This window comes from Scomber japonicus, chromosome 10, assembly GCF_027409825.1.
Source record: "Scomber japonicus isolate fScoJap1 chromosome 10, fScoJap1.pri, whole genome shotgun sequence".
NCBI classification, from domain to species: Eukaryota; Metazoa; Chordata; class Actinopteri; order Scombriformes; family Scombridae; genus Scomber; species Scomber japonicus.
In genome coordinates, this window is record NC_070587.1 from 2,034,484 (window position 1) to 2,049,002 (window position 14,519).

A 14,519-nucleotide genomic window follows, 5' to 3' on the forward strand; every position below is an offset into this window, starting at 1 on the left:
AAATGACAGAAATGTGCCCCTTCAACTTCAACTCCAGCCACAAGAATTGGAGCAAGTAATTTGTCAATGCAGGTAGAAAACAGCCAAATACAATTTCTCCTTGTGAAGTCAATTTGTAAGTTTGAACATCCCGTTGAGTATAATTATAAAATAAAAAAATTATTATAATCATGGGACTCAGTTTTTTGCTACAGTAGGAGGATTTATACATCCTTCATTTCACCACTTGACATAAATCCACAGAGAAGCTTGAACCAGATAGGAAACATGTAATCATCACAACACCTCTTTAAATCTAACATACAGTACAGCAGGTAGTTTAAAACTAGGTCATGAGTGGGTCAGTTTTATCAAAAGAAACTTACAACAGATTTGCAGTACCGACCATTTCCCAGCTTCCTAGTGAGTAGCTGGGTTAAAACATGCAGCTGTACAAGAAGTCTATCTATGCCAGCTCTGTTGGTCATGTGACCCTCAAATTGTACGTCCAATGACTGTGGCGGTCGTTTTAGTATCTGAGACTCAGGAGAAGTTAGCTTCACACACAGAATATGTAGCGGCTTTCCAGTCGCCTTAAAAAAGTCTCTGGTGAGGCAGAGTAGGTCTTGTATTTGTGTGACACGCTGCTGCTGTTCCAGAGAAGCACACTGAGTCCAAAAAGAAGTTTCGGAGATTTTAATGAATGAATGAATACTACAGCGGCGAGAGAGATTTTGAAGATTTGGAAACTTCTTTTGGTAAGGGCTGAAGGTCAATGCTGAAATAAGAATCAGCAATGGAAAATACAAACTGGCTATATGACTGTGTGTATTTTTTGCATCATGTCCTGCCTCCTGCCTCCTGCCTCCTGCACCCTCTACACCCCTCACCTAAACCACACAGAGGATTCCCAGTGTGACATGTATGATCTCTTGTTGTTCTGCTACATGTGTGAAAGGGAGTCTCGTGCAGACGTGGTCCGAAGTTCATATCAGAAAAACAGCTCCGGTGTCAAAGAGCAAATCTGGACCTTGAGGTTACACCCACTACTAATACCAAAAAAAGGCAAATAAATAGAAACATACCTGCTGTTAAACTTCTCAGGGTGTTTCTCTCTCATAACATGGAAACGATGTGCAATTGAAGCATCCTGAAAGAGAGAGAGTCAAATAATTAGTTAAGGAACTGACAACATTTGAATACTGAATATATTGAAGTCTCAAGATATATGTTATATTTGTAACCGACACATTCAATGGGCTATTTACAGTTTAAAAGTATGTCATTGTGTGATTCTAGGACTTAAGTTATACCCCACTGATATTTGGAGATGCTAACATGTAAAGCTACTCAACACCTATGAAAGAAATATAATTATTTACAGGCAAATATTCGACTCTTCCTCATTACACAACACTTCGAAATTTCCCAAATACAGTAGTGCAGTTACACCTTTCACGTCCTCTGTGTATATATCTATAAGATGAAAGGAGCTGTGTGCAGGGGGTGGCAGCAGGGTGGAGCTGGGGATGGAGCGGTATTGACAGAAAGCGTGATGAACAGTACGCTATCTCCACACAGGCTAATTAATTAAACACATTGTGAGTAATCACAGCTCGCAACTAACCTACAGGATGCTGCAAACACCCCGGCAACCAAGTTGTTTTCTCTCTCTCTCTCTCCCTCCCTCCCTTCCTCCACCTCTTCTGCATCTCTTCTCATTCTCCATAAGTCATTCTCGACCTTTCTCTCACCCTTTCTGATTTCCCCCATCTTTCCTTCCCTCCCTCTCTTCCTTCTCTGTGACCTGGGGCAAAAAGTGAAGATACATTTTAGTTCTTGGTGTTAAAGTGATACAGATCATGTTACATATGTTAGTGTGGTGTGACTGGTGGAGACACTTCACCAGTATCTTAACACCATCTCAGCCTGGTAAAACTGTTATGTAGTTTTAAAGCGTGAACTTAAGAGAATCGGGTATATTTATAGTGAATCCATATGATGTAGCTTGTTAATAGATAGAAAATGACCTAAAAAAATGAGACAGAGAACCAACTACATCTCTTATTAACATGTGCTCTGCTTCTGGGTCATAAAACATATATTAAAGGACTATTCCACTGATTTAGTATTACACTCCTATAGTAGGGCTTGTTTAATGAAGGAGATTTACCAGAACTGCAGATCACAAATAGTGCCAGTGTGTTTAACAGATGACTGCCACTCACAAATAATTGCAGGTAAAGTATGGAGTTATTTTGACTAGTTGAACCGGTTAAAATGAAAGAAAATGATTATGTTGCAGCTTTTCACATATGTAGTAGTAGTAGTCTCCAAGAACAGACTTCTAAAATGTAGATTATCCCTTTAATATGAGCTGGAAATGGGGTGAGATTAGCAAAACAGGGATGTAATATTTAGTGAAAGATCCCCTTCAGACAATGTTTAGGACATAAACACACACCATCTGCTTGAAATAATAAATTGTGTCCACAAAAAAAAAAAAAAAAAAGTTCAGGTACACCACATCCACTGCCTCTAAATATGTCTCCTACTTCCTGTTCCAAGTCCATTTTCATTGTTTGTGCACTGGAGGTTTCAAGTCTCCACATCACACTGGTGTACTGTAAGCTGTGTACTGGTCCATTATTGGGTCCAAACCAGTTGTGATGTCACAAATCCTACTTATAGGTACTCATGAGCATTTTTCTTTTTCACCAGATAAATGTGAAAACGATCTTCTAGAGCAGCGGCGTCAAACTCATTTTCATTAAAGGGCCACATACAGCCCAATTTGATCTGATGTGGGCCAGATCATTAACAGGAAGGAAGGAAGGAAGGAAGGAAGGAAGGATGGAAGGAAATGAAGACAGAAAGGAAAGATGGAAGAAAGGGAAGAAAGACAGATGGAAGGAAGGAAGAGAAAACAAGAAGGAAGGAAGGAAGGAAGGAAGGAAGGAAAAGAAGACAGAAAAGAAAGATGGAAGGAAAGAAAAGAAGACAGGAAGGAAGGAAGGAAAGAAGGAAAGAAAGTGGGCCGGATTGGACCCCTTGGCGGGCCGGTTCTGGCCCACGTGCCGCATGTTTGACACCCCTGTTCGATTTTTTTTAACCATATTTTAATGTTGCAAGCCTTTTTGTCCCTTCTACTCCCCCGTAGACGGCTCCTCTAGCTGTAGCGCTATGCTTTGAAGTGGCCTCCTGCAGTAAACCTACCGCGCTGATGGAAAGTAAGAGAGCTACTGGACTTTTGAACGGCTTGTTTAACTTTAAAACACTTCCAGACGCTTCAGTTGACAAGTCAAAAGTAAAATGCAACCTGTGTCAAACGGAGTTTAACTACCACCGGAGTACGTGGAGTTTGAGTTAGCACCTCCACGCTAAACACCCAGGTGCAGCCAAGCCAGCCTCAGCTCCACCAAAGGACCATTTTGGAGTGTGGGAGTCGCAGCAGAGCCGTGATTGATTCCCAGTTAAGACACTCTGGTAAGAAATGCTTTACATTATGGGCTTAAAACTGCCTTCAAATGTAAAATAACAGGATTTTAAACATGCAATTCAAAACACCATTAATCGCGATTAACTATGGAAATTCTGCGATTAAAAAAATTAATCGTTTGACAGGCCTATATAATATATAACCATATCTTGTGAGATCAATTATGAAGTATGCAGAGGACCTGATGAACATATTGTGAAGCCTTAGGTAATGATCCATACAAAGACTAGCAAACACTGACATTTCCTTTAATGTACACTTCTAAGTTAGTAGAGAAGTGCTGGCAAGGCCTGAGTGAAAAACACAGACCAAACTCTGACAAACACAGCAAAGTTGTCCGGCTCTGAGCACATCTCAAGAAAGAGTGAGAGAAAGTTGCTGTAAACTTTTTGGGCTTGTTCCTCTCCCCCTCTGCTGAAGCAATCTGTTTTGACCCACTCCATTTTTTTGAGTGGCACTATTGAAACAGCACCTACAGGGAGGACCCCCTGCTAGCTCTCTGTACAGAAATTTAGGAGAAGCCAAAAGAGAAAAAAAAAAATAAAAAATCAATGAAGCTTCTCTTGATGTCTCTTCAAGACGCTGTAAGCAGAAGACCAAAAGAATTCTTCAAGATCCCCGCAGACTCGCCTCACACTTCCAACGCGAGCCAGAAAAGGTGAAATGATGGATATATCTGAAGAGATTGTAACTTGATTTTCTTACAAACAGGACAATAGCTGCAAACAAGAGAGCAAAAGTGAGGAGAGGTTGTCTCCCCTTTGGTTTGGGGTCTATTATCTGAGATGTGTACAAGTGGAGCTGCGGCTTTGCAACAGTAAACAGCGATTTCAAGTGAGTGGATGAAGCACTTTGTCATCCCACATTGATGCTTTAAGTGGTAAAACTTTTAAAATAAAGTGGTCTAACATCGCCATAGAGCTGAAATCAATATCAAGAAGAAAAGGGGATTTTAAGGGATTAAGAATAGTTTTAATATATAGATACAAAATATGGAAATGTGGCAACTACAGTATATTAAAGATTGATGTTTAGAGCAGGGGTGTCAAACATGCGGCCCCGGGGGCTAGATACGGCCCGCTGAGGGGTGTGATCCGGCCCACTTGCCATCCTGTGTTCTTTTCCTTCCTTCCTATCTTCCTTTTTTTGTTCCTTCCTTTCCTTTCTTCCTTCTGTCCTTCCTCCCTCCCTCCCTTCTTTCCTTTTTTCCTCCCTTCTGTCTGTCTGTTGTCCTTTACTGTCCCTCTTTCCTACCTTTCTTCCTCCCTTCCTTTTGCCTGTCTTTCTTTCCTTCCCTTCTTATTTCCTCCTTTTCTTCGTTCCTTCCTTCCTTTCTTCCTTCTGTCCTTCCTCCCTCCCTTCTTTCCTTTTTTCCTCCCTTCTGTATGTCTGTCGTCCTTTACTGTCCCTCTTTCCTACCTTTCTTCCCTCCTTCCTTCCTTTTGCCTGTCTTTCTTTCCTTCCCTTCTTATTTCCTTCCTTCATTCCTTCCTTCCTTCCTCCCTTCCGTCTGTCTGTCTTTCCTACCTTTTTCCTCCCTTCCTTTTACCTGTCTTTTTTTTCCTTCCCTTCTTATTTCCTTCCATCCTTCCTTCCTCCTTTTCTTCGTTCCTTCCTTCCTTTCTTCCTTCTGTCCTTCCTCCCTCCCTTCTTTCCTTTTTTCCTCCCTTCTGTCTGTCTGTCGTCCTTTACTGTCCCTCTTTCCTACCTTTCTTCCCTCCTTCCTTTTGCCTGTCTTTCTTTCCTTCCCTTCTTATTTCCTTCCTTTCTTCCTTCCTTCCTTTCTTCCTTCTGTCCTTCCTCCCTCCCTTCTTTCCTTTTTTCCTCCCTTCTGTCTGTCTGTCGTCCTTTACTGTCCCTCTTTCCTACCTTTCTTCCCTCCCTTCCTTTTTTCCTTTCTTCGTTCCTTCCTTTACTTTCTTCCTTCTGTCCTTCCTCCCTCCCTTCTTTCCTTTTTTCCTCCCTCCCTTCCATCTGTCTGTCATCCTCTACTGTCTCTCTTTCCTACCTTTCTTCCCTCCTTCCTTTTGCCTGTCTTTCTTTCCTTCCCTTCTTATTTCCTTCCTTCCTTCCTTCCTTCCTTCCTCCCTTCCGTCTGTCTGTCTTTCTTACCTTTCTTCCCTCCTTCCTTTTGCCTGTCTTTCTTTCCTTCCCTTCTTATTTCCTTCCTTCCATCCTTCCTTCCTCCTTTTCTTCGTTCCTTCCTTCCTTTCTTCCTTCTGTCCTTTCTCCCTCCCTTCTTTCCTTTTTTCCTCCCTTCCGTCTGTCTGTCATCCTCTACTGTCTGTCTTTCCTACCTTTCTTCCTCCCTTCCTTTTGCCTGTCTTTCTTTCCTTCCCTTCTTATTTCCTTCCTTCCTTCCTTCCTTCCTTCCTTCCTCCCTTCCGTCTGTCTGTCTTTCCTTCCTTTCTTCCTCCCTTCTTTTTGCCTGTCTTTGGTGTGATTTCAGGAATTCATTGATTATATTATGTGTAATTAAAGTTATTTCATTTGTCTTTTACTTTTCTATTGTTCTTCTGCTTTTCGTTTTTTTTTTGGTGACTCAATTTATTGAATTTAAATTGGTATAGACTCTTGTCAAATTAAAATGCCCTTCTTGAGTCAGGAAACACCCTCTGATAAAACAATTTCATCACGAGGTCTATTTAGTAGCTGTCCTAGCTTTTGATCAAACCACTTGATGTAGATGAGTTTGCCCAGTTGTCATGAAATTGTACCCAGATAGCAAAATTCTTTTGGCCCATATCTGGCCCACACCTGACATGTTCATCCGGCCCACATACAGCATGGAATGATGGCACTTGGGCGGTCCGCTCATGTTTGCCAAAAGTGGGCCATAACCAAGCCATCACAATGCCAGATGTCAACCAAAAACACACCAAATAAACCAGTTCGGCCAAGACTGGCCCAAATATGTTTCAACACAGGTGGGCCAAGTATGTTTCCTTATATGTGGGCCTCTTTAGGCTCACATCCGGATTAGTCATTGCCATACTTGCCATATTTCGGCCAAAGATGGGCCATATTCGTTTTGTGATATTTGGCCCAAATGTAGCATTTACTACATGGGCCAGTTTAGGTTCACGTCTGTTTTGTCCAGGCCAGAAGAATGCCTACAGTGCCGGATCATTGCCTCAAGTGGCCCACATTCGCATGCTATCTGGGTAGATATCCAAATTTCTACCTTAAGGACTTTCTGTCTATGTTGGCTTAAAAGCTGAAGTTCATCTTTGATATTGACTCATTTGAAATTCCCCAAAACAGCTAAAACATGGATCTTGTAGTGTGATTGTTCATTTTTTTCAAACCATCATTTAAAACTTCAGATTCAGATCTTGAATTTCGTATATAAAAACAAAACCATACAATCTGAACACCATGTCACACTACCAACACATGTAGGACACATTCATATCTTTAGGCTTTGACACCCTTGCGGCATAGTGACGGTGTCAGCTCACTCTTTCTCTCTCTTTCTCTCTCTCTCTTTCTCTCTCTCTCCCCCTAGCTGCCCTCAAATAATTACCAATGTAAAAATCTGGCACCCAAATTAATACAGGACATGTGTAATGTCCTCTCATAGCTCAAAGTTTAGTCCAATTATGAGTGGGCCCCAGCGGTTTGATGTGCCTTTCACAACGGGGGAGAATAATGGCTTTGACAGGAGTGCCAGGGTCATTAGGGCGACTGACTGCATTATGGTAGTGAAGCACGCTCAGTGATTAGTTCTGTCTCTCACCCCTGGCCCTGATTGAGATCATTACACTTCACGTCACTTCCACATCCTCCCAAAGGGATGGCGTCATTAATTCTCAATCCCAGTGGGCCGCGGCAGAAGGTTAGGTTGGAAAAATTCACACAAGAAGAAGAAGAAAAAAAAAAAAAAAAAAAGATGGTCCTTCTTTTTTTGGAAGAGTCACCTGGGATTGAAATGAGTTGGAAAATGAGGTTGTAACGAGGATTTTTAAAAATGTTAAGTTTGCTAGCTGCTGACGCTGCTGATGTGTGTTATATGAGAGGAAAATAGACATGTTTCATCCCTTCTACTTTATTCTGCAATACCACATTTTATATGACTTATTCTCAATAATTGACTTTAACCCTTAAACAAGCAGGAGTGGAAAATTAGATGTAAAAAATCCTTACTAGTTATGTCATTAGCACTTCAAGTAAGGAAGGAAAGAAGGAAGGAAGGAAGGAAAGGAGGGAAGAAGGAAGGAAGGAAGGAAAGGAGGGAAGAAGGAAGGAAAGGAGGAAGGAAGGGAAGCAAGGGAGGAAGAAGGAAGGAAAGAAAGCAGGGAGGAAGGAAGGAAGGTACGAAGGAAAGGGAGGAAGAAGGAAGGAAAGGACGGAGGGAGGAAGAAGGAAAGAAAGGAGGGAGGGAGGAAGGGAGAAGGAAAGAAATGAGGGAGGAAGGGAGAAGGAAGGAAAGGAGGGACGGAGGAAGGGAGGAGGAAGGAAGAAAGAAAGGAAGGATAGATGAAGGAAGGAAGAAAGGAAGGATAGATGAAGGAAGGAAGAAAGGACAGAAGGAGGGAACATTTACCCTAACAGCTGAACTTAGATCTGAGGAAGGAAGGAAGGAAGGAAGGACAGATGAAGGAAGGAAGGAAGGAAGGAAGTAAGGAAAGGAAAGAAGAAACAGTCAAAACAGACGACAGGAAGGTTAAAGAGTCTGTATCTCCTGGTGCACGTTGCCTGTTTAAGGGTTAAATTCAAGCATACGTTGGTAACACTCACTGTCTCACTGGTGGCTGCTACTGCTGATCTTTTGATTTCAACAGTGTGTCATTACAGAAACAATCTTCCCTTCATCAGCATAATCTCTGAGGTAATTATTAGCTTGACTTGTCGCATAGTCTTTATTGTATTTTTTTTTTTTTCATTCAACGGAAAGCTAAAAAATTTGATGCAAAATGTGTCACAAAATATTATATCGCACTCAAATCCATAGAGAGCTCAAAGTCCTCCTAATCCCCCACAAACAACTTCATTTGTCATCATCACGCCTGCTGGGTACTAATCCCACTAACAGAGCAAAGACAAAAGGGGTTATAATGACTTTATGAACCAGCCAGGCCGAAAGCTTGTTGTCTTTTTAATGTTCTCATACAAGTTTGGCTCAGCAACAAGGAATCAACAGTTCTCATTACTGCATAAAACCTTCAGTATTATTTTTGGGGGTGTTTTTAGCTTTAGTTAACAGCATGTGTTAACGAGCATTCAAAGGAAAATTGGGTTGTGTTGAAAACCATATTTGGAGCCAACACCAGTAAATGCAGCATTTTTTCAAAAATGAGAATTATCCTCAAAATTGGAACATTTTCTCTGTTTTTCTCACATGGAGTCATTCACACCTTCATGTCTGGACGACTGTAACTAACCGCATTTAGGTATTTTTCAGACATCTTCACATCATCTGTCTCATATTACAAAAAAAAATCAGCTTATTTAGATCAGAAATGCATTTATTCCCTGATAAAACATTTGTGATGCTTATTATTAAAAATTAGGGCTGTCAAATGATTAATTTTTTAAATCGCGATTAATCGCAGAATTTCCATAGTTAATCGTGATTAATCGCGTTTTGAATTGCATGTTTAAAATCCTGTTATTTTCCATTTGAAGGCAGTTTTAAGCCCATAATGTAAAGCATTTCTTACCAGAGTGTCTTAACTGGGAATCAATCACGGCTCTGCTGCGACTCCCACACTCCAAAATGGTCCTTTGGTGGAGCTGAGGCTGGCTTGGCTGCACCTGGGTGTTTAGCGTGGAGGTGCTAACTCAAACTCCACGTACTCCGGTGGTAGTTAAACTCCGTTTGACACAGGTTGAATTTTACTTTTGACTTGTCAACTGAAGCGTCTGGAAATGTTTTAAAGTTAAACAAGCCGTTCAAAAGTCCAGTAGCTCTCTTACTTTCCATCAGCGCGGTAGGTTTACTGCAGGAGGCCACTTCAAAGCATAGCGCTACAGCTAGAGGAGCTGTCTACGGGGGAGTAGAAGGGACAAAAAGGCTTGCAACATTAAAATGCGATTTAAAAAAATTAACGCGTTATGGATTGCATTAATGTAATCGCGATTAACGCGTTAACGCTGACAGCCCTACTAAAAATACATTTCAAGTGGAACACCTTGGTAGTCAAGTGGTTGCCAGGTCATTCCCCCCCCCCCCCCCCCTCTATCTCCCTGTTTCCTGTTGGCCTCCATACCAAATACTTTCAAATAATGAATTTTAATTATTAAATGTGCCCAAAGTTCGTTCTGAATTTAAGTTTGCTGCACCTGCTGCTTGGAATGCATTGCAGAAAACTTTAAAGCTAAAGGAGCTCATCAACCCTCCGTGTGAGAGCCATTACTCCTTTCCTTCCTTCCTTCCTTACTCCTTTCCTTCCTTCCTTCCATCTGTCTGTGAGAGCCATTGGAGCGGCCACATATCACACCTGTTCTTGTTTTAATGTAAATCCTGGGTTTTAGGGTTTAGCCCTGTTGCTTTTCTCTTGCATGTATTTTATCATCTCTGTGTTGTGTGACTTTTCTGTGTGTTTTTAATTGTGTAACTTTCCTATGCTGCTGTCTTGGCTTCTTGGCTTCCCTTGAAAAAGAGGTCATTGTATCTCAACGGGACCGACCTGGTTAAAATAAAGGCAAATAAAATAAATAAAAGGCAAAATGCCCAAACATAAAAAACCCCCCAAAACATTTAAACCTGCATTGCTTACCTTGGCTAGCTGTCCTGCGTACCATTGCTGACACATTGCTCCGTTTTCTGCCTTGTTACCCCCTCAAACTGTCAGTCATCGCATTAGCTTGAAGCCAATGGAAGGAATGTGTGTTTCTCCATCATCACGCACATGTGCATGAGATTTAAATGTGATCAAGAGGGGTCCGACTGCAGACCTCCCTCTTCTCTCATACAGGAATAAAATGTCCTGGCAATAAGTGGACCTAGCTGCAGGAGAGCACGGTTCACTTCCCGTTTCCAACCACAAGTGTCATGTTTACAGCTGCTACTCGGAACAACGCTGTTATGGTGTTTACTGTTGCTATGACGATTCAAGTTGTGTAACTTTAAGGAAGTGCTATCCACGTTCCAAACCATGATCTTTCCCTAACTACGTGTTTTTTGTGCCTAAACCTAACCAGACCGTAAACACACCATAAATATAATTATTATTTGTAGTCGTTTGGGGCTTTGCTGCTTTGCTTCAGTGCACACGATCACGGGCCCCAAACACAGTCTTTGAACGCACCACAGGTCCTTGAACGCACCACGGGTCCTTGAACGCACCGTGTGTTTGAACATACAGCGGGGAAACAGCTGCAAAGGAGTAACTATTGTGTTTGTGTTAGCAAACCGAGTGCTGCCTGTTAGAGTGTAACTCTGTTAAAATGACACAGTCACACTTAAACAGACTGATTGAGGATGTTAGATGTTGCGCCGCCTACAGGCTGGAATATGAAGTAGCGTGTTGAGTCGTGTTGAGATGGATCCGTGTGTATGCAAATATTCTTGAAATGATGCCAGGGAAAACGGAGGGGGAAAAGATCGTTTTGGTACATGTGGACTTGGCCTTAGTTAGTCTAATCTAATCATTAGTTAGTATAGTGAATTACATTATTTCTATATATCTATATTTTCCCATCTCATTATTGAACAGTAGAAAACTCCAGTGCATTTGGCGTTTTTACATTGTTTCCTTCACTGCGACAGAGAGGGGCAATGGCACAGAATGAAATATCTGCAGTAGAGAAGGATTTGGAGCTAAATGGAGAAGATAACTTAGCTACTTCTTCAACTTCAGCTTTAATATCTTCACTATCAACAATCAACTGGAGAAAACACAATCATCACAAATTGGCTAATCACACTTCTTCCAGTCCCAGTGTGGTATCTCAATGGCTGACATGTAGGGACATTTCTGAGGAGATGCATGCTAAATATGGTGTAGCTTCATACACAAGTAGAAATGCTGCTGTGATGGGATTTGCAGGGTTTGCACAAAGACAGTTAGCTTCCCTCAACGCAGCAACTCGTTCGTCCAGCCAAATCAGGTGAAAACTTCAATCTTTCTCTTAAAAGTTGCAAAGTTTTAAGATATTAGGGACAATTAAGCACTGTCAAATTGTTTTTCTGAAACCACACAAATACATACATACTGCAAAGAAATTACTAATTTAATAATAATAAGTGTTATTTGCTGGTCTTTAATCACTGTTCTCTACATTTTATACATAAACCTACATTTTGAATGCTGTTGGTTTTTAAAGTATTGACACTTTTTTTCTATATTTTTGAAACTGCCTTGTTCATAAAGCATCTTGGTACCTCATTCTGATGTTTTTAATGCTATATAAGTGTAGTCATATTGTCCAAAAGGAGCTTTGAGTCATGCCCAGCATACAGAAAGTTGTTTGGGTGAAAGAAAAAAAAAAAAAAAAGAAAAGATTAGGTAACTTGATATATATCCATTGTCGTTTTTTGACATTTATTCAGGGGAATTAATGCCCTTAAACAGTTGGATGAATGATCTGAAATTTGTTTCACACTGTACCCACTTCCCCCTGTACACATCACCATATGTTCGACACTGTAGACTGATTACAGCCATTGTTCTCTTCTATCACAATGTTAACAAGACCTGTCCTCTAATATCCTCTAACATGGTCATTAGGGGCCCAGGCTGGAGGTGTTATTCAACTAACATTTGTAAGGCCATGCATCACTTATGTCCTCGCCACAGTTCATACGAATCTCACAACACTGAGTGGCTCCCTCCTCTGCCACCTGCAAATGTCAATTACCATATTTCCCCCTGACATTTATCAGTAATGGCTAACATGAGCTACGTGAAATCAGTGTCATTATGGTGGAGATGGACAGAGGTGGAGGGGGGGGGTGGAGGGGGTGTGCTGATGGGTGCATACGACGACCACGCAGATACACACAACGAGGCTTGTTTATCGATCAGCGGCGGCTGAAGGTTGAGTACATCTCAATAAAGGCCTAACGAGAATGTGATCAAAAGAAATAAATTGAGTGATTATGCTGTTACTGCAGGTGCTGTGCTGCGTATTGCTTTTATTCAACCCCCCTCCAGATTTACTGTATATTCAGGATGTCAGTCTACAGTCCAATACAGTCATTGTGTCACTGTTTAGAGTAAGAAGTAACTAATTGGACAAAACTGAGGTCATTGTTTTTGAAAATAAGGAGAAGAGGATTGCTGTCAGTAAACATCTCGAGTCACTCTCTCTAAAAACTACGGACCAAGTCTGAAACCTTGGCGTGCTGATAGACTCAGATTTGACCTTCAACAGTCACCAAAACAGCTTTCTATCAGCTTAAGAACATACCCAGAGTCCAGAGTGAAGGGTTTTATGTCTCAAACAGACCAGGAGAAGTTGATTCATGCTTTCATCTCAAGTAGACTCGACTACTGTAACGGTCTTCTGACTGGACTCCCACAAAAAAGCATTAAACAGCTGCAGCTCATTCAGAACGCTACAGCTCCAGTTTTAACCAGAACAAAGAGATCAGACAGACTACCAGCAGGAAGGGAGGAAGGAAGGAAGGAAGGAAGGAAGGAAGGAAGGAAGGAAGGAAGGAAGGAAGGAAGGATGGACAGAAGGAAGGAAGGAAAGAGAGAAGGAGGGAGGAAGGAAAGGAAGGAAGGACGGAGGAAAGAAGGAAGGCAGGAAGGTAGGGGAGAGGAAAGAAAGAGAGAAGGAGGGAGGGAGGAAGGGAAGAAAGAAGGAAGGAAGGAAGAAGAAAGGGGGATGGAGGAAGGAAAGAAGGAAGGGAGAGGAAGGGAGGAGAGAAGGAGGGAGGGAGGAAGAACAGATGGAAGGAAGGAAAGGAAGGAAGGAAGGAAAGAAGGAAGGGAGGAGAGAAGGAGGGAGGGAGGAAGGACAGATGGAAGGAAGGACGGAGGAAATAAAGAACGAGGGAGGGAGAAAGGAAAAGAGGAAGGGAAGAAAGAAGGCAGGGAGGAAGGAAAGGAAGGAAGGAAGGAAGGAAGGAAGGAAAGAAGGAAGGAAGGAAGGAAGGAAGGATATTTTGGGATATTTACAGAAGTTACCAAATATAATTATTTGCCCAATAAAGGGTTAAAGCACTTTACATTTTAATCTTTCATTTGCACTCTATGTCGTTTTAATGATTTTAAAGCTAATTTATTATTTTATGCTGTAATCTTATATTTAATGCTTTATTCTAGCATTTTATTTCTCTCTTTCTATTTTTCTGTACTTTGTTTTTATGATGGGGGGGGGGGGTTAATTGTATGTTTTAATGTTTCTGTTTTATGTAAAGCACATTGAGTTGACATTGTGTATGAAATGCGCTATATTAATAAAACTGCCTTGCCTTGTACTTGCCTTTCACTTCAGTGGCTTCTGTCTTTGTTCTGTTGAAGTTGGGTTAAGCTGTTTACTGGCACCTTCGCTATTCTGCCACTGAGTCTGTTTGCCACCGTGATTAAACTCAACTTTGGTGCGAAAGGTTTAAAAAAAAAGGTGCCATGTGCAAGTGTGCCATTATTTTAACCCTGCATTCACAATCAAGTATAGTTTCCTTTGTAATATGTTCATGGTTGTGTGATAATTATAGAACTCATCTGATACCAGCCTGCTTTAAAATAACAATAGTTATCAGATATAAAGACGTGAGATCTGACTTAAGTGAAGCTCAAAATATGTGTTATAAAAAAGATAAAGGTAGTATTGTGTATTTTGTTCCATGCCACTTAATGATATAGTGTCTGGTTTCCTTTTGCTAGAATTAATTGGTAATTAATTGGCAAAAAAAGTGATGATATATATTAACCCTTTATAGGACACTCATTGAAAGGAAGGGAGGAAGGAAGGAAGGAAGGATGGGAAGGAAGGAGGGAGGAAGGAAAGAAGGAAGGGAGGAGGAAAGAAGGAAGGAAGGAAGGTAGGGGGAGGAAAGAAAGAGAGAAGGGGGAGGGAGGAAGGGAAGAAAGAAGGAAGGAAGGAAGAAGAAAGGGGGACAGAGGAAGGAAAGAAGGAAGGGAGG

At 41.4% G+C, this 14,519-nt stretch overlaps 1 protein-coding gene across 8 annotated transcripts in view; it reads right to left on the reverse strand.

Moving 5' to 3' along the window:
• Window positions 1–14,519, reverse strand: part of dgkb (diacylglycerol kinase, beta) — a 94,013-nt gene that overhangs the window by 30,979 nt on the left and 48,515 nt on the right. For all 8 annotated transcript variants that reach the window (XM_053327401.1, XM_053327400.1, XM_053327397.1 and 5 more), the window contains one exon: window positions 1,065–1,129. In XM_053327401.1, the coding sequence (XP_053183376.1) occupies window positions 1,065–1,129 (65 nt within the window). The remainder of the gene's footprint in view (window positions 1–1,064; window positions 1,130–14,519) is intronic.